The 26,296-nt window shown below is 41.7% G+C and overlaps 2 protein-coding genes across 6 annotated transcripts in view; both read left to right on the top strand.

Moving 5' to 3' along the window:
- Positions 1-7,086, top strand: part of MEGF9 (multiple EGF like domains 9) — a 56,061-nt gene extending 48,975 nt beyond the window's left edge. The window contains exon 6 of the mRNA XM_049832895.1: positions 2,019-7,086. Coding sequence (XP_049688852.1) covers positions 2,019-2,473 — 455 coding nt within the window. The 3' untranslated portion in view covers positions 2,474-7,086. The remainder of the gene's footprint in view (positions 1-2,018) is intronic.
- Positions 7,087-10,839: 3,753 nt separating this feature from the next.
- Positions 10,840-26,296, top strand: part of CDK5RAP2 (CDK5 regulatory subunit associated protein 2) — an 84,208-nt gene continuing 68,751 nt past the window's right edge. For 4 of the 5 annotated variants that reach the window (XR_007509929.1, XM_049832108.1, XM_049832106.1 and 1 more), the window contains exons 1-8: positions 10,840-11,144; positions 11,320-11,381; positions 12,786-12,853; positions 18,159-18,269; positions 19,694-19,770; positions 21,131-21,254; positions 23,731-23,882; positions 25,967-26,129. Coding sequence is in view for 4 of the 5 variants with exons in the window: in XM_049832108.1 (XP_049688065.1) it covers positions 11,092-11,144; positions 11,320-11,381; positions 12,786-12,853; positions 18,159-18,269; positions 19,694-19,770; positions 21,131-21,254; positions 23,731-23,882; positions 25,967-26,129 (810 nt within the window). In the remaining variant the exon portion in view is untranslated. Of the gene's footprint in view, positions 11,145-11,319; positions 11,382-11,880; positions 11,975-12,785; positions 12,854-18,158; positions 18,270-19,693; positions 19,771-21,130; positions 21,255-23,730; positions 23,883-25,966; positions 26,130-26,296 lie in introns of those variants that run through there. The other variant, XM_049832109.1, reaches the window with a different exon arrangement.

The following is a 26,296-nucleotide window of genomic DNA, read 5'->3' as shown; positions in this document are numbered from 1 at the left end:
ATCGCTGTATCACAGCCCAAAAGTGACAGTCCGCGGTCAGAGCATGGCACTGTTTCACCATGATGTTACCGTCACTTCCAGGAAATGTTTTCACCCCTGTCCCCCTTGCCAGCACTTAGCTGATGCTGACTCACAAGTAAAGCCCAGAGAAGTCCTGTTTCCTTGCTGGTGAATCAGCCATTGTCTCTGTTCTGTTTTTTTCTAATTATAGCTACTGGCAGGGTTTGCCAAGACTTGGGTGTTGATGAAGGAATTTGGAAAGGATGACTGAATTCCTCATGCCCTTCTCCCAAAGCTGTATCCAGGAACCTCTTGCTCCTGTCATGTTGCTTCCTACTGTGAAATTCTGGCTGTTATCCCACAGAGAATGCCTTCTGGCATGAGTATCCTTATCAACCTAAGGCAGGACCTGCAGAGAATAGAGAAGCTGCTGCAGGGAGGGACGCTGAGCAAGTGCCTAAATTAGGTGTGTGATGCTGTCTCCAGAGGAGTTTCTTTCTCCATTGCATGAACTGGGAACGTGACAGCCCAAAGTTAACTTGTGGGAGCTCCCCCGAGGGTGCGTCCTGAATATTTCCAGCTCCTGTTGCCATTGGAGATGCAACTTAGTGCAAAATTAGTCCTTCAGAAACGACTCTCCTCCTCAGTCATAATTAGTAGACATTTTCTTCAGGAGAGCTGGATCAATACAGCACGGCACCATCAGCTGTAATTGCTGCAGCTGTGAGTGGGTTTAAAATGAAGTTGCATTTCTGATAGCAGAAAGAGAAATGGAAGAGGGTGGGAAAGAGGATGCAGGGAGTCCTGTGGAGCAATGGGTGTGGAGAACATTTTGATTGATTGAGGCTTCAGCTTCTGGAGGGTTCCTTCTGCCTGGACTTGAGAATCTAAAATAGATAAGGTTATTCCTGTGAAGAAAATGATTTATTAGTTACATTTGGGATCTTAATACTCAGGCTCTTAAGGTACTTTCTGAGGCCTATAGCTCAACTGGTTTGAAGAAGGCGTAATGAATTTGCATCCCACTTATGAGATCTCCAGTGTTCACTTGCCACTGACTCCTAGATCTGAGAAGGGAGTTATGTCACGTTTGCTGGAAGCAAGGCAGCTTCTTGGCTATTTTGTGCCTGGGAACAGGCTGCAGAGGAAGATGAAGCTTGTGGCACAGTCTGTTAGTTCCCATGTTCTCATCCTTCATGTGCGGACATATGACAGCAGCCAAAACCAAAACAGGATCCTAACTGGCTTCTGCTGTGTTCGAAAGCTTCATAAGAACATCCACAGTCTTTTTTTGTTGTGATTTGGTTACCTTCTGCTTCTGGTTATGCAGACTGGGGGTTTCCCTGAGATTTGTGTATGACTTCTTCATTCAAAAGCAGAACTGAGATTGTTTTGCCCTTTTACATAAAGCAGTGTAAATATTGAAACCTGTTGCTAAACTCTGTGACAGCAGAATACTCATGGTTCATTTTTTTCATTTTTGATCTTCTTGTACAGGTAAGACAGAAATAATAACATTGTGAAAATAATCCTACCTCTAGTGTACTAACTGTGAGAGGTTTAAGCTCCTGGAGTCGCTGTGTCCTCCCAGCCTGATTGTGCAGCCCATGCAGACAAGAAGTGAAACTCTGCCTTCATTAGGTTCAAAGTCCAAACTCCTGCTGAGCTTGGTAGAACCCCGTTTTCATGGACTGAATATGAGCTGGACTGGGTGGCTTGCTTTCATCGTGAGCTCACGTATCTAATGCAGAATCTTGGCTACTGCACCTATCCATCCATCACCAGATTTTTTTATAGGAATGCTGCAGTCAATGAGCACTTAGCACACAGAATTATTGAAAAAAAAACCCAACCCAACCCTGGCTAACCATTTTTGTAAACTATTTGGAAAAAATACCAGCTTTAACAGTGTAACCTTAATTGCCATAATAACTCTGATATAAATGTCAAATCTCTTATGTTTGTGTTTGATTCCATCGTAGCATATTTTTATTGATCATTTTTTATTTGTTTTGTAGAAGCTACTCTTGGCCCAGAAACAAGGGAGTTTACAACTTCTGCTCCAAATGCCAGCAAGGCAGCATCATTTTCAACGGCAGTGATAAACAGTACGTTGTCGCCAACAACTATACAGACTATATTTCCTATGAGTTCCTCTGACAATAGTACCTCTGCTTTTGCAGATGTTTCATGGACTCAGTTTAACATAATTATTTTGACAGTTATCATCATTGTTGTGGTCCTACTAATGGGCTTTGTGGGTGCTGTCTACATGTACCGTGAGTATCAAAACAGAAAACTTAATGCTCCTTTTTGGACCATTGAACTCAAAGAGGACAACATCAGTTTTAGCAGCTACCATGATAGCATACCCAACGCTGATGTTTCAGGGCTGTTGGAAGATGATGGGAATGAAGTCGCACCGAATGGACAACTAACGCTGACGACTCCCATGCATAATTATAAAGCTTAGAAGAAGTGCTCCAGCTATTCCAAAGTTGGCTTAAAAATGTTATAGGGCTTGTTGAAGGGGTATCAGGATCCGTGCCAGGGCTCCATGCAGAGGAATTTGCTCTTCAGATACTCTTATGCTGGGCATGCTGTAGCTTGCAGGTGAACAGAAAAAAGTGTAGTACATCCGAACTTCAGGTAATATGGTGAAATGCATTCAGTATCCTGTTCTCCATAAAGATCCATAGAATTCACTGATCTGAAAATACATTTTTTTTTATGAAGAGGTGGTGGGGTGGAGAAAGCAGTACCCCATGATTAATCAGAAGCTACTTGATTTCCAGCCAACCTAATACTTAGGTCTGCATCCTTTAGTTTGAAAAGTAGCTCATGAATTAACAGTGGATTTTCAAGAAATAGACCTTTGTAAAGGCTTTATATTAGTTCCTGATATGAATTTGTTTGAAAAGGAGGACAAAAAAAGGGAAATAATTGTTCATTGTACTACCAAAAGGCAAGTAGAGGAGTGAGTTGCACACTTGAAAAAAGTCACCATTATCAGTTTCCACTAAGCAGGGAAACAGAAAATAAAAAAAAAAAAAAAAAAAGAAAATACTGGAGTTGGGGAAGAGACTAAGCTTTTCCCTTTCTGAGTATATATACAGGGTGATGATGCTATTAAAACGTAGCAATCCTTTTTTTTTTCTAGAAGGAGTTAATGAACTTGTATAGTTTCTGTGCAAGGGAAGACGACAAGAGATCTCAGGGTTGCCGTGTAAAAATAAAAGCTAGGCTTAATACCCTACCCTGATAGAAATGGTGTGTTCTGTATATAAAATGTAATATATCTTCTTGGAATTGTATCTGTAATTATTTGTAAAAAAGACAACCAACCAACCAAAAAAACCCAACAACAAAACCATGAACCCCTCCCCAACCTCCCTTATTCCCCAAGTCATATTTTATCATCTAGATTTTAATTGTACAGCGGTTAGTGGCGTTGTTTAAAAAGAAAAAAAAATGAGGATTGTTTAAAATACTGTAAATTAGATGGCAATATTGTTGGAGCTGGGACTCTGGCAAACACCGACTGCTTAAAGCTTTTCTTCTAGTGTCATTGAATAACTTTGTTTTTTAGAGAAAACGTGAGTGCTCCCTACTTGCATCTGTCAGATTTTCCCATTCTTTTAAATATAGAGTGAATACCAGTGTTGCCATGACTAGGGCCTAGTAGGTGTCCAAAAATCGGATGTACCATTCTGTTACTTGCTTTTAAATCTTTATACAAAATGCAGATACACTGTCACGAATGCATTGAGAGCCTGATCTTGATGGCCAAGCTTTTCTGAAGTGGCTGCTCATCATGTGAGTGGATCTCATTGCCATCTCTCCCGTGCTGACCTGGTGACGGGGGAGACTTGCTGGAGGCTGAGCGCAGCCTCTGGGCCTCTTGAAGGGCAAAAGCAAAAATCTCCTGGATTTGGGTGAAAACGGCTTTCAGCCGAAGAGCTCGCAGGAGCTGATCTGCGCTCCTAGGCTTAAAAGCTGAAAGTGCATGGATGCTTTCAGGAAACTTATGTAGCACAAGGTGGTGGTGGGGAATCAGCTGTCAAAAAAAACCTACAGGGTCTTTAGGTTTTACGGATTCCCCTGATTTTTGTGGGAGGCTGGCGGACTGTTAGCAGAGGGAGAACAACTAATGGGGAGCACAGAGAGGTTGCACCACGGAGCTCCTCACTTGGTACCCGCAGCGTGCATGCACCCCTCAAGGCAGGCACCGTGCCCTCCCTGTGCTGGGAAGCCGCCGGGTCCGACCTGTGAAAATCAATACCGTTACATTTAAGCAGGGCGTGAAACAAATATTTCGCCTAACTCATGACCAACCTCAGAACTAAAGCTGTGTTGCTGTGCGCGTTGGTGCTTTGCAAACGATTGATGCTGAGGATAAATGAAGTACCTGCTAAAGGTCAGCAGGAGCTGACTGATGCATCCTCAGAGCCAGGCAAAAGTAAATATTTCTCAAGATGAGAAATGGTAGGAAGAATGTGGTGATTATTTATTTGCTTTCTGGTGCTGCATGGAGACTTTTCTTATCATTGGAGACTTTGGGGGGGGGCAGGGCAGGGAATAGGTGCTTTAAACACATGCACAAAGATGCCATTTCTGCCTCAAAAACTTGCTGCTTGATTTAAAGATGATGCACGGCAAGTAAAAAGGAAAGTAGTTGAGGATGACTAAGGGAAATGGTGAGGGCAGAATGTGATATTGCATATAGGCCTGAGCCAATGGAAAAGCTCCCGTTGCCTGCTGTGGGTCTGGGTGAGGTCCCATAGTTTAGGTAATAAATTTGGCTGATGTCATTCAGAGCAACGTTACTTATAAAATGGGGGAGGACTGGAGGAGAAAATCTGGGTATTGCTAATCCTCAAGTTACTCATCAGACTTTTAAAAAGCAGAGTGGTGACAAAACAGAAAATTTCTTAAAAAAATGTAATTATTTAGCAGTGCTGATTTAGCGATACACTTGCACTTGGTCACTTCATAGGGTGGGGAAAGGTAATGTAGGAAGTGTTAGCTTCTGGGACTAATGCTAGCAGGCAAAGTGAAGGAGAGATTGTTCGCTTCAATGTTTCCAAAATACTTTAGTAGATCTTTTCACCTTTGCCACAAAACACCTCTTCCTCAAATTTTGGTATGACTGTAGGCTACTCTTTAACAGGAATAGGCTTTGATTTTTCTCTCACTGTAGAAATAATGACCATCTCCAAAATCAGAGCGTGAGTTCAGATGCTGAGCCGTCCTAGTCCATGCCTACCACAGCACAGGAGGTGTTTGCATCTGGGCTGCTTCTGACCTCTAAAGGCTTTGTGTTTGAGCCTCAGGTTTGGAAAGAGGAGGAGCTCAGGATGCCTTAGAGTCAGTCTGCCAGGGAGGGCGGTACGGCCATGCTGTTGTCTGTGGGTCGCATATCTGGATGGGGGGATCTAGATGGCCCTGACAGATGTGATGGGAAGCTTGGTTGGGCAGGGCGGACCTGGCTGCCCGGGTCTGGACAGCAGAGGAAAGCACAGGATGTTCTTTAGCAGGAACTGGAGCACAGCAAGCATGTGGCACTGGAACAATGCTTGTCAGATGGCAAAATGACTCGGCAGGAAAATACCAGCCATCTCCAGCCAACCAGGCCTTTGGCATAGAGGAGCAACATTTAAAAAAAGATGGATGCCTCAGCAAAGAAAGGATAAACAGCTTCGTGCTTGACTTTGGTGATGTGAGATTGGATCCTCCTTGCTCTCTCCATCAACCATGCAGCTGTCCCCTGGGCACTACAGGAGGTGAGGAAGAAGCTGAGCTAGTTCTGTCTCCAATCAGCTTAGGTTGGTGTTATATGTTGAGGGAGTGCAGAGCTAAAACACCTGTGCCAGGGTACTAAAAGCCACCAGGACTGCCAACCTGCTATGTGTTATAACTTGTCATGAAACTTCCCAGGTGTCAAGGTTTGCCTGACGCCACACTGGGCTATGGGCAAGTAAACCAGAAATGGACTTATGGGCTGCATCGAGGCCCGACTCGGAAGCTAGCAAGACAAGGGGAAGGCATCTAGGTGACTTCCAGGGCTGATGCGGCAATACAGATACATGCAGCGTTCCTGAAGGGCCACCGTGCATCACCTTCTAACTGGGCATGCTGCTGTCTGGCTGCAGTGGTGTGGCTGTCGTGGAGAAAGGCAGGCGATGGCACGGCACGGTAGCTGTAGAGCATAGAGAAGGTACGACAAGGCAGGTGAGGGCTGGGTGAAGGTGGGAAACCAGCTCTCAAGGCACGATCCTCGGGGTCGTGAAGGCCCTCTGGACCCAGCTGGTTTGGATGGGGTGAGCTCAGCTCCACAGTCAAGTAACTGAAGGCAAGAGGATATAATGGAGCAGATAAAGGGCAAAAAGCAATGATGTGTCAAAGGTGTGGGGCAGCCTGGATGGCTCACAACTTAGGAGAGCATTTGGTAAGCACAGAGTGCAACAGACGTGCAAAAAAGTGATTGCATGAATGTGAATAGATGATCTTGAATCTTATGAACCACTGTAGCTAGAAATAACTGCATGGAGTGCTAGCCCTGGGGAGCTGTCAGGAGATGTCATCCATTGGAATGATAATTCCCTTGGACCAGGCTGAGCAAACTTAGCACACTGGAAGCCATTTAGGAAAGAGGAGGGGATGTATTCAGCATCCTTCGGGTATCCTGGCCCAGTTAACCACTGCTACACAGCATCTTTATCTCAAATGTTACATGCAATATAAATGTGGCAGTAAGTTTGCACAGTCTCCTTCAAATAAAGGATATAAGATTGAATCCTAAAAATATGTTTCTCTTTAAAGTGAAGCTTTAAAATGAGCTCCCACAGGACTCTGCTCTTCATGTGTCAGAGAGATGGATTAAAATAAGAAAAATGTGGGCCTTAAAAGTTGTACTTGCTCCCAACTGAAACCCATCAGTCTTATTACACATCCAAATAAGGCGTCTCTTAAGCATATGCTATGCTTACAAATGCATTTCTAAAAAAAAAAAAAGTGTATGATTTGAATATATGTCAGAATTTATACAGAAGAATGTTATTTAAAATGAATAAAAATAAATGTATATAATTTGTATCTATGCCACTTGGATTTTTGCATTTGTTTTTTGTTCATTGAAGTTCAGCAGGACTCTTTCCAATGGTAGCAACCAGAGCTGGATTGAAACCTAAAGGATTGAATCTGATCTCATCCCAGTAATGACATTTGTTCCAAGACAATTATTCCTTCATCAATACCCCTGTATGTGAGATGAGAACCACAGCACAAAAATGTTTTTTAACATCAGATATTCATAAGTACAGTTGACATTCTGTGTCAGATAATCCATTTAAAAAATGAGCCCTATGATCTCCTGTGTCTGCTTATTAACCATTCCAGCTTTCAGATACTTTCATTAACATGTTTGATAGCTAGACAGTCAATGCATATTTCCCCATTATTGTCTGTAATATTCACATAGACATATTTTGTCAGAGATGTATGCAGTCATTAAAAAATGAAACCCACAGAGCAAGCTAGAAATTGGAAGAGGATATTGTATCAGATTTTTCTTCATGACCACAATGGGTCTTTCAAAGGAAATTCATGTTATCAGATACTCTGAAATCCACATCTGTGGTGTCAATAGTTTTAGACAGTTCTGGTAGTGTCTGCAAAAGAACCTATGGAAAACTTGCATTTCTTTCTCACTAGTCAGTGTTGGGAAATTGATTTTCTTGGCGCAGAAGCAAATACAAATGCTAAAGGCTAGTTTTTTCTGCTGAATGTTATGTCTAACTCATTGGCCCTTATTAAGCAAAGAACTTGAAGACAGGTAAGTCAGCATCAATTAAGTGAGCACTTAAAACTAAGTGTTCATTCAAATGTTTTACTGAGCCAGAGCTATATGAGTAAGGGCCACACTGGCGAAATTCCAGGGAGTTTATTGAGACCTGATTTGCATTTGATTGTGTATGACTTAGCTTTGGAGGAATTTTGCTCTAAACTGTAACAGGAGGAGGCGTAACTGGATGCTGAACCAGGTCCCCAGAATAGGGACTTGAGAACAGGACGGCAAGGAGGACCCATGCTCAGCTGATGATGACATCCGTCCTCCTTGTGCCACCATCGTTCTTCAGCCAGAGCACGCTGAGCAGCTGGCTTTCATCTTGCTGCTTGGGAGTTTGTGGTCAACTCATCCATACCATTACACTCAGCGTAAGTGTTTCTTTCCTAGACTCCCTTTAGCACTTTTTTTCTGAGGTGGTAAGGATCTTGAGCTGCCTTGTAAAGTAGGAAAGCGTTGTTCCAATACAGCTTCCTGGTATGAGGATTTAGCATAATCTCCCCCAATGTACTGCTAATTAAGATAAGGTTAAACAACATTAAGCAGATTATCAGAAGGCAAGTTGTTAACTGCTTCTAAGTAATACATTTCCCATCCCTTTCTGCCCCTCGCAGCTTCTTGGTGCTGCTGCAGATTTTAAAATGTTGGGAAGTGCAGTAACCCAGGGAAATTTTCCATCACGTCTGTGTGTATATACATGTATATATCTATAAGCCTTTACCCATCAGACAACCATTTCATGAAGTGATAAACTTAACAGGGAGGGCCCTGCTCATGTCCTTTTAAAAGATAGTATGCTGGGGCATGAACTGTGGCTCTGCAGACACGCAGGTGCAGTGCCAGCCCACAGCACGCAAGCAGGGAATGATTTGCACTGTACTTGTGGCTGATGGACGCTGATTTAATGGCATGCATCAAATATGTAACACCTCACTGTAACCTTAAACAAGAGCAAATTGGTATCATCCTTTCAGTAAGTAGACTCATTCATTTTGTGAAGATCTGCTCTGTAAACAAGCCACATTTCGGATTGGCTGATCAGATCCGGCTGCCATATGGCAGACCTGATTTTGCAAACTTAACTTCAGCTTGGCAGAAGGTGAGGCTACTGTAAAGGGGACCCAGTCACCTAAGGTGACAAATGTCTCTCAAGGGCCATAGGGGAATTGAAGGGACCGAACATCTCTTGGGGTGATCAGACCCCAAATGCAAAGCATGAGGCATGTCCAGGTGGATTAGGAGATGAGATTAAGAGCTTAGTTGTCCTAAGTAGTACCTGGCATTTCCTGGCAGTTTGGGGGACTAACAGCTGCTCCATCATGCACTTATAAAATTGAAAGGCAGAAGTAGGGATGGGAAGCTCACCGTGACCATACACATCCAGTGGTTGCAATGGCCGCTACCACCAGTCTAGCGCATTTTACAGGCTTACAACTTTAATCTATTCTGAATAGCATGTAGAGCTGGTGCAGATACATGGAGAAAATGGAACTAACAGGGCACTATCACAATTTGGAATAATAAACCCACAAAATTACCATGGCCCATGGTCAGCCCTTATATCCATGGCCTATTTCCTGGCCAGGTAAGAATCCCCTTGAGATAGCCCAGACAATAGCGAGGAAGTGAAACCTGACACACTCGGTATCAAAGAGGAAACCAAATCTAATGCTTAAGCACATGGTTACTCCTGTGAGTGAGAGCCAGCAGAGTGTCTCACTGGAACCGAGCTCCCTCATGTTACAGGTGATACTGTGAAAAGCTGAAATCAGGACTTAATAGTCAAAAGACTATTAAGCAGGTATCCTTTATTGCAGTGCTGGGCACACAGGGGATTTCTCCTCCTGTTGTGTGTGCCTGATCAGGTTAATTGCATAGTTTATATACAGGTTCTATATACATATTCATTAGATTTCTGGGAAAAGTTTTACATATTCATTATCATATGCAAACGTCCCTTGTGCAGGCATATTTGAGGTCTTTGGTGGTCTTCAGGAGTCCTCTGGTGGTCTTCTGTAGTCTTCCTCACTTGTGCACTGTTTGACCCTTCTCGGATGATTCTCCACAGTGTGATCTTCTACATGTTTTGATACATCTTATCCTAAAGAATGCTCATTAGTGCCTCTATTAACTATTTCTATATTAATGGCGCAGTCCTCCAGACACTGCAGTTTTTCTCTTTGGTATCTTATACATTGTACAGCGTACAGAACTCTTTTATCTACTACAAATAATTGTAGATAAAGCAAATAATTGGGTAAAGAAACAGCAAGGTAATGCTGAGAGTAAGTCCTAGCACAATTCCCCAGTTGAGGGTGTAAATGTTGCAGGAAAGTATTTCAATCCTACACACAGGTTTCCAATAATTAATTAAAAAAGATGCTGAAGAGCATGAGAAGTAAGGCCAGGTTTGGAGCTCCACCAGCTCCCAGCGCAGTCACCCCAGGCCAGGCTCTCCTCTGTGCTCAGGGAGAGCAAGCACCTAGGAGGAGAAACGATGGCGGTATTTAAGTCAGTTTAGCATTCCAACTGTCCATGTTCTGAAATGTTCAACGCGGTTGTGTTTTCTCCTGGAAAGAGCGGGAGAGCTGCAGCGCTTAGATCTTTGCTTTACAAAAAAACCCCGATTGTTTCAAAATCAGCCTGCTTCAATGCAGGACGGATTACGATAGCAGCTGGCTTCCCAGATTTCCACCCCTGCCAGTTACGAAGAATAGTGACTCGAATTTGAAACTAAAGCGTCATTACTTCTTCTGGCGCCTCTCCACAGACTCGAAAGGCGCGCCCCGCTTGCCCTTAGCAAAGATGGCAGCTGTGCCCGGGAACGCCCCGCTCTGCTCTCGGTAAAGATGACAGCTCACCATCGTCGCCTGTCCTACTTCGAAAAAGATGGCGGCCGGCGGACGTCCCTGTTGCTTCCCGCACTCAAGATGGCGCCCGCCGGCTTTCTCTCCCTTTGCCCAGCTGGCAGTCGCCGCCATCCCCCGCCCCGCTCTGCCCTCAGCCAACATGGCGCCTGCCCGCACAACTTCAGCCGTCGCCCGCAGCAAACATGGCGGCTCCCCTTCAGTTTCCATTCTGCCCGCCTTTAACGCTCCTCCGCGGCGGCTTCGGCGGCTTCACCTCCGTCGACGCAAAGATGGCGGAAGCGATTGCGGCCGTTTGAATTCCAGCGAAGCCGCCAAAGCCGCGCACAAAGGAGCCGGGCCCGTGGCCGCCGGCGGGACCCGCGGGCCGGCGCCGCTATGGACTCGCTGCCGGGGGAAGACCTGACGCTGCCGGTGGCGTTCGAGGGCAGGTAGGCGGGGGCTGGCCCCACCGCGGGTGCTGGGCTGAGGCGCCGGGCCCGCCGCGCCCCCGTCCCCGCTGCTGCGTGTGGCGGGGCTGGGCCCGCCGGCCCCGCGGGGCTGTCGGGGGGACGGCACCCCCCGGGCCGTCGGCTCCTCAGCGGTGTTCTCCTCCTTCTTCCTCAGCGTCTGCCAGCTGCCAGACGTCTCCCGCGGGGTCCTCCAGCCCGGCCCGCCCGGCGGCGAAGGTAAGGCCGGAGCGGGAGGTGCAGGGGGACGGCGGCCAGGCCCCCGCGGCAGCGGCAGCCCGGCTCGGCGCCTCCCCGGCTGGCTCGGGGCGGGGGGCCGAGCCCCTCACCGCGCCGTCCCTGCGGGCGGAGGAGTCCCGCCCGCCTCCGCCGGGGGCTCGGCGCTTCGGGCGGGTGTCGAAAGCTGAGGAAAAAACCTCATGCCTGAGGGGAAAAAAAAGGCAGGAAACGTCTTTAAGGGACGCGGCTTTTTTGTAAGCGATGGCTTTTTAAGACTAGACGCTGCCAGCAGCTGCCACGGTTACTGCTGGCTGCTGCGTTGCCTGCGGTCATGGCTTTGAGTCTTAGGTAAGATGATCAGCGGTTTTGTGGAGCCTGTACTTAGAATTCTTTCAGCAAGGCAATGCTGCTGTTTCTTGTTCTGCTGAGTTTTGGGGAAGTTGCATGCTGCGTGTCATCAGGTTTTCCAGTTCAGCTCTTCAGAGTTACTTCCTGCCTGAACATCAGATCTAGACTCAGTATCTTAGCTTTTATCTATTCATGCCTTAAGAAGCCTTCCTTTCTAGTTCCTGTTGAACAGAAGCTGTAATTCAGTACGTTTTTTTCCATATGATGACCGTGTAACTATGTTCATCTTCAGGGTGGGAGACTTGCTTGAAACACTTACTTTAAATGGCTGAATAGTACTGTTTTTAAACCTTCTGTGTTGTTAAACTGTTCCGTGCTCTGTTATGTAAATTTGAGGTGTATGTTTTTGATTTCTCTTTATGCGTGCATGTATCCAGCAACATAACTTGGCTGACTTCATGGTATAGATGGTGTAGGTAATTGAAACTAAGGAAGATCTCTTTGCTCATGCAAGGAAGCAAATATAAGAAACATACCTATGCTGCAAAATAATGTTACTGTATTCTCTGCATGTGCTCTAGGAAAGCTGCCTTGTGAAATTAATTAGAATGTCAAGATCTGAAAACCACTGGCTGCTATTCTTCAGGTTATTTTCAGGACTCCTCTCCATAGTTGCATAACATTTTTGGAAGTACTTTAAATTAAATACTTTCTTTTAGTTAGTATGAGAGTCAGTTTGAGTCCTCAGCTACCTCTTCTTTATATTTAAGATGATGCGAGTGCTACGTGTTTTATACATCTTGGTTTAAATGGGTGATGTTGGAATTTGGGAGCTTAAGTGAGAGACAATTTACTGTGATTAGAAAGAAATCTAGATACCAGCTACTTAGTAGCACTAACACGTAATGTAAACAAGGCCCAAAAAATGCCTCCCTTGCTTCCCCAAAGGTGTTGTACTTTTATTGTGTTTAGATTAAGGTAGGCCTGTGCTGTTTCTAAATTGTAGCCTAGTTTAGAGATTCTGCTGTCTGAACTACTGTCTTCTTAAATGTCTAGCGTTACCAGATGTGGCAGAAGATACAGTCTCACCAACTAGAGCTCGGACCATGAAGGACTATGAAAATGTAAGCAGATTTTTAATATAAGACTTGGTGACAGCTTTATGGCCAAGATATTTCTAACATGCTGGCTAAAGGTTTTGCTCTCTGGGTCAGGTTCTTAGTTTGTGTCAGTCAGTGCAGTTGATTGAATCTGTTGGAGGTGTGACCAGCTGGCTACCTGTGCTTTGAACCTCCATTTCTTAAGTATTGCTTTCAAAAACAGGCAAAACTTTGTTGTTGAGACTAGCCAACTGCTGGTCTTGAGTTGCAAAACAAAAATTGGCATGCTCTGCTCCAAAGTTCATGCAATCACCGGAAGCATAAGACACTGATTTGCAAGTCTGCAATTGATTTATTTCAGGAAAGCATCAAGTTTATTTTCATTTAGACTATTACAGGATTTGGCTTTTTAATTCACTGACTGCTGTATAATACTCTTACTTTTATAATTATGTACAAGTGTGCTTGGAATACTTTTGTTGTAAAGGTCTAGTATCATTGTGACAGTCCTGTAGATAAAACTGGTTTTGGCACTTGCTAGAATATAAAGGAAAACTTTAGATTTTTTTTTTAAAAAAGACATTAATTGTTGTTTAAATTGAAGAAGCCAATTGTTTATAACTTCTGAATGATGATTTGGTTGGGGTATAGCTGTGTTGCATGACAACTCCCCTGTAAAGTTTTAAATTGTTTAACTCAAGTTCTTATGATTGTGTGCTCTGAGATGACTGCTGCAGATAAAGGCTGTGACTTGCTATCTTTAGGATCTGTTCAAGTGTCTGCAGTTTTTAGTGTGCTTCTCTAACGTTGTTATGTTTGAAATGAGTGTTTCTTCTAAAGTCTTTCCGTTTCTTGTGGGCTTATATCCCTCTGAGGAGAAAGCTGTGCTCTTTGCTCAGAATTTAAAGCTTGTTTTGGAAAGCCTTGGTGAAGGATGTTTTTTACAGTCTGTATCTACTTCACTTTTTTGTTTTTGTATAGTGGCTGGGGTAGAAAGACACTACCTTGGCATTAGTGTATGCTTAAAATCTTTTACTGTGATATGTGCCAAAGACCTCAGCCTAGAATATAGATTCGGCAAGTGGTTTATTATCTGCAGTGTTCATTTGCACAGGGGAAAAAGTTGTAGAAGGGAGGAAAAAATCTGTTGTTTGTTCCATGTGATGTAGAGGAGAAAGGGTCTCCCCACACATCTTTGGCTTCCCGATACGTACAGGCCCTTTGTGTTAAACTGGGCTGTAAAACTTCTCATAGGCTTTTATGTGTGCCAACAGTAGAATGAAGCTCAAAAATCCATACAAGTAAAGGAAGAAGAATCCATTAAACACAATTAAGCACAGAGGTATTTCTGTAACTTTTGTTTTTGAGTCTTTAAGATTGCTGGTAGCTGGAAGGCTAAACTTGAGAAAGGGAGCATTTACTTTCTTTGTCCTTTTACTATTTACCAAGCATCCAGTAGTAGCTGCGTTTAGATGTGCTTTTGGACTGACATTGTAAGGCTGTTCTTACCCCACTTTAAAACAAATCTGAATTATCAGGTAAAGTTTCTGATAGATAAAGTTTGCTGACAACACCAAGCTGTGTGGTATGGGCAACATGCTGGAGGGAAGGGATGCCATCCAGAGGGACTTTGACAAGCTTGAGAGTTGGGCCCGTGTGAACCTCATGAAGTTCAACAAGGCCAAGTGCAAGGTCCTGCACATGGGTCAGGGCAATCCCAAGCACAAATACAGGCTGTGTGATGAGCGGATTGAGAGCAGCCCTGAGGAGAAGGACCTGGGAGGGTATTAGTTGACAAGAAGCTCAACATGACCCAGCAACGTGTGCTTGCAGCTCCCGTATCCTCGGCCACATCAAAAGAAGCATGACCAGCAGGTTGAGGGAGGCGATTCTCCCCCTCTACTGTGCTCTCGTGAGACCCCACCTGCAGTACTGCATCCAGATTTGGGGTCCCCAACATAAGAAGGACATGGACCACCTGTTGGTGCGGGTCCAGAGGAGGGCCACGAAGATGATGAAAGGGCTGGAGCACCTCTCCTATGAAGACAGGCTGAGAGAGTTGGGGTTGTTCCGCCTGGAGAAGAGAAGGCTCCAGGGAGACCTTCTAGCAGCCTTCCAGTACCTAAAGGGGGCCTGCAGGAAAGCTGGGGAGAGACTTACAAGGGCAGGTGCTGATAGGACAGGGGGTAACGGCTTTAAATGGAAAGAGGGTAGATTTAGATTCGGTATAAGGAAGAAGTTCTTTAAGGTGAGGGTGGTGAGGCCCTGGGAGAGGTTGCCCAGAGAGGTTGTGGCTGCCCCATCCCTGGCAGTGTTCAAGGCCAGTTTGGATGGGGCTTTGAGCAACCTGGTCTGGTGGAAGGTGTCCCTGCCATGGCAGGGGGGTTGGAACTAGATGGTTTTTAAGGTCCCTTCCAACCCAAACCGTTCTGATTCTATGAGGTCTCTTGCTCAGAGGTGGTTTGTGTGCTTATATATATATATTGCTGCATGAATTTGCCGATATTTGAGGCTATGTTATTTATACAGGATATGAGAAGGAAGATAGGAAAAGAGTAGGCTCCTTGCCTTGCAGATCAGAGAGAACAGGGTGGGTGTAACGACCCTTGAATGGGCTAAAGGGTGAATCCATGCAGAAGAGGTCCTTTAAAGTTTAGACCTGGAGAAAATGCTGAGCTAGATAATATTAGAGGTGTAGACTTTTTTTAGTATTTATGGTGTGTCCCACTTTCTTGCAATATGGGGGGGGACCACCTTGTGATAGAAAATGTGATTACATCAGCAAAGTGAAAGGCATCTCTAATTGAGGACCTTGTTATGGTGTATTAGACGTTCATGAATAGAAAGGGTGATTGGTATCAAGTTAGGAAACTAAGCAATAATATTAGTGTTTTTTTTCTTGTCTCCCCAAACCCACTTAGAGTCTTGCTGTCTTGTCAAATGGCCTCTGTGGGCAAAAACCGTGTTGCACCGTGAAATGCATTTTGCATAAAAGTGGCTCTATGCAGACTTGGAAAGGAGCTAAACCGAGCTGGCCAAGTGGTGTTTGCTACCATGCTGTCTGTGGTGTGGGATATTCTGTGTAGAGTGTATTGCATTGTCCTGGTTTTTCAAGAAGTGTCTGCTATTTCTCTTCTTTCATTCCTTTTTTAAATACAGAAATCAAAATGCATAAAGGAATTAAGACCAAGTCTTTAAATGCGTAAGTCGACAGGATTGCCATTAAAATCCCTTTGCAGTGTGAACTTGTTCATATTTTACAAGTTGTCTTTTATTAAAGCTATAACTTTTTAATTTTAGTCTGCCTGAATTAACTTTTCCTTTGAGAAACTGAATGTCAGAGACAACCTTTGTTTCACTTCTTGGTTTATGATTGTGTAGTCTGTTTTGTTTGCCTTTTGAAAATAGTACCCTTAAGCTCTTTGGTTTAATTCTGTTGCCACTGAAACACAGGTGAGTAGAATTAAGGTATGCTGAGTTCTTTTGAAATTGTTTGTTCCTTTTGACTCAAATGTATTGAATGTGCGAAGACTGACAGCTTAAAAAAACCAAACCACTAACCAAATGCTGTAAGGTCTGCTCTGACTAGTTGAACATAGTACTGAACTTGCCAGCAAAACATGCAGGATCTAGCACAGTTCTGCAGTCTTGTTTTCTTTAAGAAATCTTTAATTTCTTTGCTTACTCGGAATAAGGATTTCAGCTTTGAGCAATATTCTGCACTGGGCTCTGACTTGAATTGAAATACAAAGTTGCATTGTTTTCATGCTTACATCTATTTGAATATTCCAAAATAGTCATTCCAGTTACTCAACATACCCCATGGTACTCATTGAGGTATCATACTTTAAGCAGTTACAACTTGCATAGCTCAAGTTTTTATCCACTACTGTTTGTGATCATCCAGTTGGAATTGCAGGGAAACAAAGATAAATATATGTATTGCTACTGTTTATAAAGACAGGCTTCTTTAGGATGTGTGAATGGGCCACAAAGTTTATGTAGTCAAGCATATTTTTAGTTGCTTGGGTGATACTTGTGTGAATAACGACAAGGCATCTTGCTGGGCAAAGATTATTAAACTGAAGAATTGTTTGCAGATGCAGGTTCTGAGTACAGTTACAGAAAATAATCTTAGGTTTCACAAGCCAAATATTTTTAAGAATTGTATTGCTAATAATTTTTACAAGTGGTACTATACTGTTCTGGAAATGCCTACATAAATATTTTATTACTAGCTCTGTAACATATTAGATTTCCTTTTGCTGAAAGCATCTGGCAGGGATCAGAAGTCTTATTTGAATGAATGTTTTATGCTTAGTATCTTTAAAAAAAATGTAGAGGGAGACTCCTTTCTTTAATGAAACCATCAATTGTGTTATTGCTTCTACTAGGAGGGTGAAAAATCATAAGCAATTTTTTCCCAAAGAATTGCACTATGAAATATGGGATGGGATAAAGGTTTTATTGGTGTTTGATTCGGCTCACGTGCCTTGTGTGCTTGTGGCTTTTCTTCCCATGAATAAGGCTACCATCCCAAGCTTTTGCTAAGCAAGTACTTCTGTTTCAACATGACATCTTATATTTTGTTCCAAGCTGTATTTTATAGACGAAAGAACTACTTATTATTTCTAGATTTTAAAAAACTCTCTTGGATTCTTTTTGTGTTAAGTCAGACAATGTTTTAGTACTTAAGGAATAGTCTAGAGCACTGTTTGCACAAAAGCATGTATTATATTTTTAACAATACTATTTTATAATTGTTATTTGCTTAAGTGCTAGCATCTCAGAGTTTTGCAGGGCTAAAAATAAACACAAGCGAAATGATAACATCTTACACAAATGCACAAAGTTTCTGTGTGTGCCAATGTGCCTATATATCTTAAAACCAAAACAAAACTGAAAAACAAACCCCAAAACATTCAGAAGGGGTAGGCTGGAGTGCAATTTCTTGTTCAGGTTAGGAATGGAGATGGGGAAAAGAAATGTTATGGCTGGGATGGGATGTTCTGTGATAGGTGCTGAAGCTATAGAAGACAGAAACCTGTTGAAGGACTTGGAGTATTTGCAGCTCCCTGTGTGACACTTATCTTGGAGGGAAGGATGTTCATTTTGACTTGGATGTCATATGCTGTTATTAACACCTTCACAATTTGAACGTGTGTGTGTATATCACCAACACATATGTACACATTTAACTATGTCCAGTGGGTTGAATTCTAATCTCGCACTGTGGAGAGCAAAACCAAATGATAGTAGTTTTCACTCTTTATTTTACTTGGTTTGAAACACATGATGTAATTTGCTCATTTTCTTTCTTATTTCACAGCAAATCACTGATCTGAAAAAAGAGAACTTCAACCTGAAGCTTCGTATATACTTTCTGGAGGAGCGAATGCAGCAGAAGTTTGATGGTCCCACTGAAGAAATATACAAAATCGTATGCATTTAGAATAATTTAATAGAACTATATCTCTTTTTGAAGAGTTTGTTTTGTGGGGAGGTTACCTGTTTTACTGACCTTTTGAGTCTTTTTCTGTTGTTGGAAATTTTGGCATGATAACTTTATTTTATTCTGGCCTAATCCTTTTCAGTAATAACTGAGTTAAAATTACCATTGTAAGGTGTGGAAAAATTAGTTTCAAATGCATGAGTGTCCTTACTTACGGGACAGACTAAGAGATGTTTTGTTTCCAATAAGTGGTTATGAATCTTCAGTAGTTGTGCTACTGAAATCATATACTGAATGGGTAATAGAAGAAGCAGCATGCTTCTCCTGAATTTGGCATGTAGTTATTCTGCTTTCTACTATCAGGCAGTTCAGTTCACCCTTCTATTCTTTCCTGGGTTTATCATGTCAGTACAGCTACTTGGAGGTTGTTTGGGCACTCCAGCTCGAAGTTGCTTGCTTTGAAGCATGTAGATAAAGTTATATTAGGATTGCGTATGGTTTCTAGTTTTATTGCTCTAAATTGAAAGAATGCATATTTGTACAGGATTCAGGAAATCTGTTTGATTCCTATGTCATTTTGTAGAAGAAACTGATATTTTGTTAAGTTGGAAGAAGGATTTAAGTCAAGTGGTATGTCTTGCATCCTCGTTATTTTAGGTTTACAGATGATAGGAAGCATTTCTTATGCCCTTTGGTGGTGCCTGTGTTCTAGAAGGGCATTTTGGTAATGCAGTAGCATGTTATTTATAACAGATGTTTGCATCAGGTCCCTTTCCTGTAATAGGATGGAAACTTAAGTCTGTCTTGATGCTTGTCACAGTATTTAAGTGCATAAATTGATGTTTAGCTAGGTCATGGTTTCAACTGAATATTGCTGATTGGGCTTCTGTCCTGGTCTTCTACGCTGGTGTCTGTCTTGTAGTTGCTAATGTATTGAAATAGTATGTCAACTTGCAGGCAAAGTAGTTCTTTGTACAATGTGTGCTTATGTCATGTAGTTTTCTCAGGCTGCAATGAAATAATTCAAAGATTATTAAAAACATCAATAGTTGATACAATCAGGTTTTTAAAAGAAAACAAAAAGAAAATACTTCATAGCTCAAAGAAAAACCATGCATGGAAGCCCTAGAAACTCCCAAGTTGATCTGCAGTACTCCCTGTTATAGTAGTTAAGTGTGTGTAGGGGATTTGTATTGCTTGAATACAATGGTCCTAAATGCTTTTTGAGATTTTGGAAAGTCTTGAACCTTGCAAAATATGTCCTGTAAAAGCTAAATGTCTCTAGGCTATTCTTAGCCCAATGACACTTTATATTTGCTGGTCCAAGCAAAAAGTAATCTATGCATTGCCAATAACTTTTGGGTAGTGTGACCTCTGAATTCTTTCCAGACACTTTCATTCTTTTGTCCTAGAACATTGAGCTGAAAGTTGAGATAGAAAGTCTGAAGCGTGATCTGCAGCAGAGGGAGAAACTACTCATCAAAGCCTCGTAAGTACTAGTATATTTCTTGATGTCTGCTACTTAGGATTTCCAAGATCTTGCTTCTATTTGGGTTTCCTAATGTTTCAGGAATATGAGGATCCCAAAGTAGAATTTTAAGGGCACTTACATAGAAATTGCTTCATTCGTTACAGAAATTACATGTGTGAATTCTTAAATGCATAATGGTGTTAATGTAGTTACACTGGATGGTGCTACTTTGATATTATCCTTCATTCTACTGTATTTTTCAGATAAATAAATGACTCCCTGTTTGGGAATGGCTTAGCATTCCTATTGTAGAAGTTAAGCTAAGAGCTTAATTATCTCAACAGGTGAAGAGGTGGACTTTTTTTTTAACAGCACTGGATTGAGAAGATATTACACAAAACACTTCTCAGTAAGGCTGAGAAAACAAAACTAATCTAGAATGAGTCTTCTGGTTTTTAATGATACAAAAATGAATACACTTAAAATTCTTGCTTTTCTGTTAGAACCTGTTTTATGAATAAATATTACTTATTTAAAAATTACATAGTGCTACATTGTCTTATGGCGTGGGCAAGGGGGAATATGCTTTGGGGAAGGAATGGCTGACTGTAGGGCTGACAATAGTCTGTTAAACTTCTTCCTTCTAGATGTCTGGTTCAAAATTAATCCAGGCTGGCAATGACTGACAGCTACTGACTGCTACATGAGCCTCAGTTTCAATGGAATTTTCTTTGTGTGGCCTACCTCACATGGCATTGAATTGTTACCAATTAGCCTTTTTTCAGTAGTTCAAAGAGGCCCAGTTTCAAGTAGATCCTGAGGACCAGATTAATTTTTTGTTTGTTCTCTCCAGGTAGCTGTCAAGGGGTATTGCTGGGCTTTGAATGGAACCTTACACAAACTCATAGTAGGAAGGAGAATTTAGGCAGAAATCATAAACAAGTGGTCATCCTTTGTTTAGTAAGGAAACACTGGCTGTTCTTTTCTTACAAGGTATTAACAATTAGTGAAAAAGCAATTGGAGAGATCTCAGCAGCTGTGTATCTTCAGTTTATTCCAATGCTGCTTTCTGTAGAAAATACGACTCTATCAAAGGCTTGATACTGTATTTGGAAGCTTTAAAAATGTGAAGGAAATATTACACATTTTCATCACACATATAAAGTCCTTGCTTATCCACTGTGACAAGGCTTGTGTGTGGAACTCTCATACCACCAAAATTGCTATATAGTGTGTAGAAGTTTGTATTTAAAAGTGACAAGCAGGTACAGATAAAGTGGAAAATACTTGCTTGTGCGTAGTCTATCAGCCACTCGCACTTTAAATGTTTTCCACTTTGATATGCAATGGGATTTCTATCTATGTTATGGTGTTTCAGTAAAGCAGTTGAAAGCTTGGCCCAGGGCGGTGATGCTGAAATACAGCGTGTGAAAGAAGAGGCACAAAAGAAGATGCAAGAAATGGAAGAAAACCTGACTAGCAGAATAAAGTTTCTGGAAGAGGTGAGTGGCTGAAACTGAAGGAATAGTTAGAAATCAGTACTGTTTTTGTACTATTATCTGAGATTTGATACTGTGCTCTACCTATATTTTCAAAATAATTTCAGCTTTCCTGGAAAAATAGCCTGTTCAAAACCAGAAAAAAAAAAGCGCGAAATATTCACCCTCCCCCCCCAACCCAACAAACCCCAAACAAAAAAAACCAAGCAAACCCAAATCCCAAAACCCCAACCAATGAAAGGGAAGGTGATTTTAGCTGCTCTTGAAATGTCAAATATGAGGATAGCAGTTCTTCAGGAAATTCATACCTATTGGTGGTATTAGGTACTTTCAGCACAAAGCTTTGATTCCTGAATTCCAGTGTGAGGAGGCTATGTTTTCAGAACCTGCAGTCTCTGTTCAGAGGAAGAGGGGCTGGATTTTGAAAACTTATACTAATAAGGTCTAGGCTTCATAAATAGCTGAAACCACTCTGCAAGCACTCCTGTTATTTCCCATCTTTATGTGGGCCCTCAGTATTGCAGAGATTCTGTGGCTTTCTGTGTCTCCACTCTTGTGTGTTCATCATAGGCTGAGAGAGGCCACCTACTTATGGCAGCTTCTGGGTAGGTGAAGCAGTGGTTGCTTCCCCATGTTCTGCCTGCGTGCCTTACGCTCTGTTGTTAGATTGACCTTTATCTGCCAAATATTGTTGGCTTCTGCTGTCACTGTATCACCTTTCTGCATAACATTCTCCTGTTCCACAGCGCTATTCTTAACAGTGTCTTTTTTAATTCCTTGCTGTCTGTGGTTGAGACAGTTTATTCCTGTATTTATTGCTGAGCCATTGTTTATATCTTTACAGGGGAATTGCTTCATGTTTTCATCATTTTGTAGTGTAAAGGCAAAAAAAAAAAATTTTCTTTGTATGAATAACATGCTTCCTCAGAAGAAAGGAGAAGTTCAGCTTCTTGTAAAGAACAAATTTGATATTGAATGGTCTGTGCTGGAAATGTTTGTGTCAAGTTCTAGAAATATATAAGCTCATGATTGTTTTGCATCATTGACTGTATACACTTATCTGGAGGTTTGGGATTTTGCAGCTGTGTTTGTGAGGGGGATAGATGTCTGATGCTTTTTCTGTAAGTAAATAGAAGTAGCACAAGTGGATATATTCCAGTATTTGCTTTCCCATCCCTAAAGACTGAATTGGTCATGAAAGGTATTGGTATCAGTCTCCTGGTGGTATTTTCTATCAGGATGATTTAGCAGCATTCATAAAGCAGTGAGCTCCTTCGAAGAGGAGGAGGGGGGAATCTCCATGACCTTTTTTTCAGTTTAGTTGAATTGGGATTTCTCAAAGCATTCTTTTTACTATTGGATAGGTAGAGAAGTTCCCAAATTATTTATTCTGTACCAAAAGAGCCAGTCAGACTGGTGTTTCCCAGATCTGACAGGTAGAAGGGCAAATATTTTAATCGCATGGTGATATAGTATTTTCTGTAGCTTGAAGATAGCGTTGGCCTCTGACATTAATTTTATTATGCTTACGAATGTAAACACTGCTGAGTAGTATTAGTCACTTGTTTACATAGCACCATATAATTATGTAGATCCAGGTAATGCTAACAAAGATTAATTTCCTTCAGAGTTTTTGATTGAAAGATGAATGTTGGCAGAATAGCTTTTAAGGTGAGGGGTTGAGTGGTGAAGTCTAGTGGTGAAGGACCTTTTCCTCACCCTCCCCCAAAGAGATACGCTTTTTAGTATAGACTTTAAAGAGAGAGGGGAATTACTTGTTAGGCTACAAGGAGGCTTTTATTTCATAGAAAGCAAAATTCAGTGAGCACCGGAGGGCAGCTTACAATATAAAAATGAAGATCTGAAACAAATTTCGTGTCGTGTATGACAGCGTGTTGTTTTGGTATTCCCCGTCTCCATGAGTTGGGTCAACTAGAGGAAGTTGACTGGAATCTCTGGGTGTTATCTCTGTTTCCATTACTGCTCAAGAGAAAAATGTCTGGTTCGTACTTTATCAATTCTTGCAAAATATTATAAATGATGTTGGGAAGAGTTCCAATTAGCTACAGCGAGCCTGTGAATATTAATTTAATCTCTGATTGAATAAAAACCCCCTTCTTTAACCTCTTTAATTTAAGTGTAGCTATTCATTATGATAGTGGGAGGACAGAGGGACAAAGCCAAATTATAATAGCTAAATCTAAAGCCATAGCAGAGGGGCACTTTTTTTTCAAGTTCTGCTATCAGTTTTAGGGTATTTGTTTTATTTCTTTGAGACAAACTTCCCTGCTTTATGTACCACAGAAAGTGGAAATGCAGACACAGAGTTCAGAAGTGTTTGCGAAGTGCTTGAAGTACTTGGTAAAAGTTGCTAAATTAAACATACCAACATATGTTTGGTAGAAGGAACTTCAATATGTAAGAAGTTTTGTGAGCATTTTGTTCTTACAGGCATCGGGATTGTGTGTCTTAATTACAGAATCTTAAAGCTGCCCAAGAAGATGTGGAAAAAGCCATTGCGATCACGGAGAAGGAGAAAGCTCTGAGAATAGCTGCTGAGCAGAAACTTTCTTCAATTATGAATGCCCCTGCAAAGGATGTGGATATGATTACAGGAGCTGAGAAGGACAGGTCAGAACTCTTGCTGTTGATGTTTTTAACTACTGGAATTCTTTATTGTTAAAGTGTGAAGAGTTGACATGGATGTAGGTTTTAATAGTTTGATCCTACCCTCAGATACATGCGTGAGTGTTACTGGCCATCTTATCTATTCAGCTATTAAATGAATAGCAACACAGCAACTAGTTTACATGCTGCGTGATAGCAAAATCATATTTAAAAATTGTCTGAAAGTGTAAGAGAACCAGTATGCATGTGACATGAGCGTGTCCTACTTTAAAGCGTCTTTGTAACTGCTGATTTACCTTCTGCTTGCTGCTTTCTTGAACCATTGCTGAATAGAACTTGACTCTACCATTTGTGTTCTCTTGCTGCTTTCATGGTGTTTAAGTACTCTTCAGTCTCAGTGATGTATCTGTTGAGGTTGGTAAATATAATGGAAAGAGAAACATAGTGTGTTTCAGCTTTGTGGTTTTGATTGATTGTGCTTTGCAAAGCACTGGCTTTGCTTTGTTTGGCAGGTAGTTGGAAGAGTGTGTGAGTTGTTCAATAACTTCAGGTGGGGAAAATGTATAAACTCAAATCTCAATAGTTTGCAGGATTTTTTTTTTTTTTAGGTATGTAGGGTAAAACACATGCCTGGCAAGCCTTCCAGTAAAGCTTAGTTAGTTTGAGGATGTGAGCCCAGAGTGAAGATCAAAAGACTGTTATGATTCCTTATACTTTGGAGTATCCTTTCCTGTCAGTTTGTGACTGAACCCTGCAGGTAACTGCTCTGTGAGTAACTGTGTAATTGGTCTACCCTGGTAACAGAAAGTTATGTTGGCCTGAGGCTTTCATTTCATAGGTTTTATATTACAGTAGGACCAAAGCAAGGTTTGCAGTGTTTTCCAGACAGTTTTTGTGAAAGCATACAGATTGAAAACTGCAAATCTGAAATCTACAGTGGCATAAAAATTATACAATGGTAATTATAAGTTATTTATAATTACCTGGCTCTCAAGTTATCTCCTTCCTTTACCCTTTCTCTTTCCTGTCTTCCTCTTTCTGGTAGTCATCTGTGTGAACACAGATGCTCTCCTGAGTGACTTGAGCTGGGAAGGAGTTATAAAACCAGTCCCTTTCAGAGGTGCTTTAGTTGCCAGCTCTATAACTTGTGTGAAAACTGTGCTGAAAGCGTGGAAACAAATTGTCAGGATTGGATCACTACAGTGGAGTGAAGGCTGTGTGGAGTATGACAAAGAATGTCTGGTGTGTGTCCCCCTCCCCCAGCCCTGTGTTCTAGTGTTAGCAGGATCTTCTACAATTACATGCTGGCAGATCGGTGTAAGTAGTCGCAGAACCACAAAAACATAGCGCTAATGGAAGAAGAGAATATTTGACTTCTTGAAGTGAATCAAATATTAATGTGCAATGCTTTAAACTTGTGTGGGAGTAGCAAGCACATCTGGAATTCATATTTTGTTAAAAAGATACTTTCACCATCTAGGCTACAAAATACTAACAGCATCACAACTGGCATCTTAAAAAAAAACCCAAACTTTCTGGCATATAACCCTTATGTCTGTCAGAAAACTCAAACTTTGTTGTTTTTATCAGTTGGAATACTGAAGTGTCAGGATGTGTATTGACCAAAGAAGGTAGCGCTGACCTAACTTTTTGTTGTGCTTATGTGAAATGAGAACCAGCTTAGGTACAAGTATAAATGAAACCAGATGTGTGAGGGACACTTAGTGATGGTATGTATGGATACGGTGTTCTATGTGCTAAGAAGTGAAATAGATTGATAAGCTTTTTGTGTGTGCTATAAAGGACAATGTGACTAAAATATCGAAGCTTAAGTGTTGACACTTGAAATGGTACTGGAGCAAAGTAAGAATGAGCGCTTTGCAGATAGCTCAACTGTTGCTTGCTTGAAAGGTATGGCATTTTTCTGGTTTCTCTGGTGGGAGAAGGGGTTGCGAAACTACTGCCCTAAGTTTTGCACGTATTGTCTGGAATCTTCACCTAGGAAAGTTGTCTACAAGATTTATTGCAATGGCTGGAGAATTGGTGGTAGATGATGCAAGATTAATATTAAAATCTTATAATTTTAGACTTATAGAGCAACTGAATCTGTCATTGAAAAGTAAAGAAGCTATAATTCAACACCTTGAAGAGGAAAAGTCTCAAAGTGGATCTTATGATGGGGACTTATCAGCAGAAAAAATCAGAGAACTTACCATTGCTTTGAGGCATGAAAAAGATAGTGAGATAGAGGTGAGGAAACTGACTGAACAGTTATATATTATAAATCTCATGTGGTATAGGATTTTAAAGGATTTGTGCATGATGTTATGTGAGTGACTTCAGCCAATTTTTTAAAATATTATTCTTCACAGTTATTCCCTCCCTTCCTTCTCCATTTCCTTAACGTTCATTGGTTA

Source organism: Accipiter gentilis, chromosome 29, assembly GCF_929443795.1.
Source record: "Accipiter gentilis chromosome 29, bAccGen1.1, whole genome shotgun sequence".
Lineage (NCBI taxonomy): Eukaryota > Metazoa > Chordata > Aves > Accipitriformes > Accipitridae > Astur > Astur gentilis.
The sequence above is the reverse complement of the archived record's forward strand: the minus strand, read 5'-3'. Positions and strand labels throughout refer to the sequence as shown.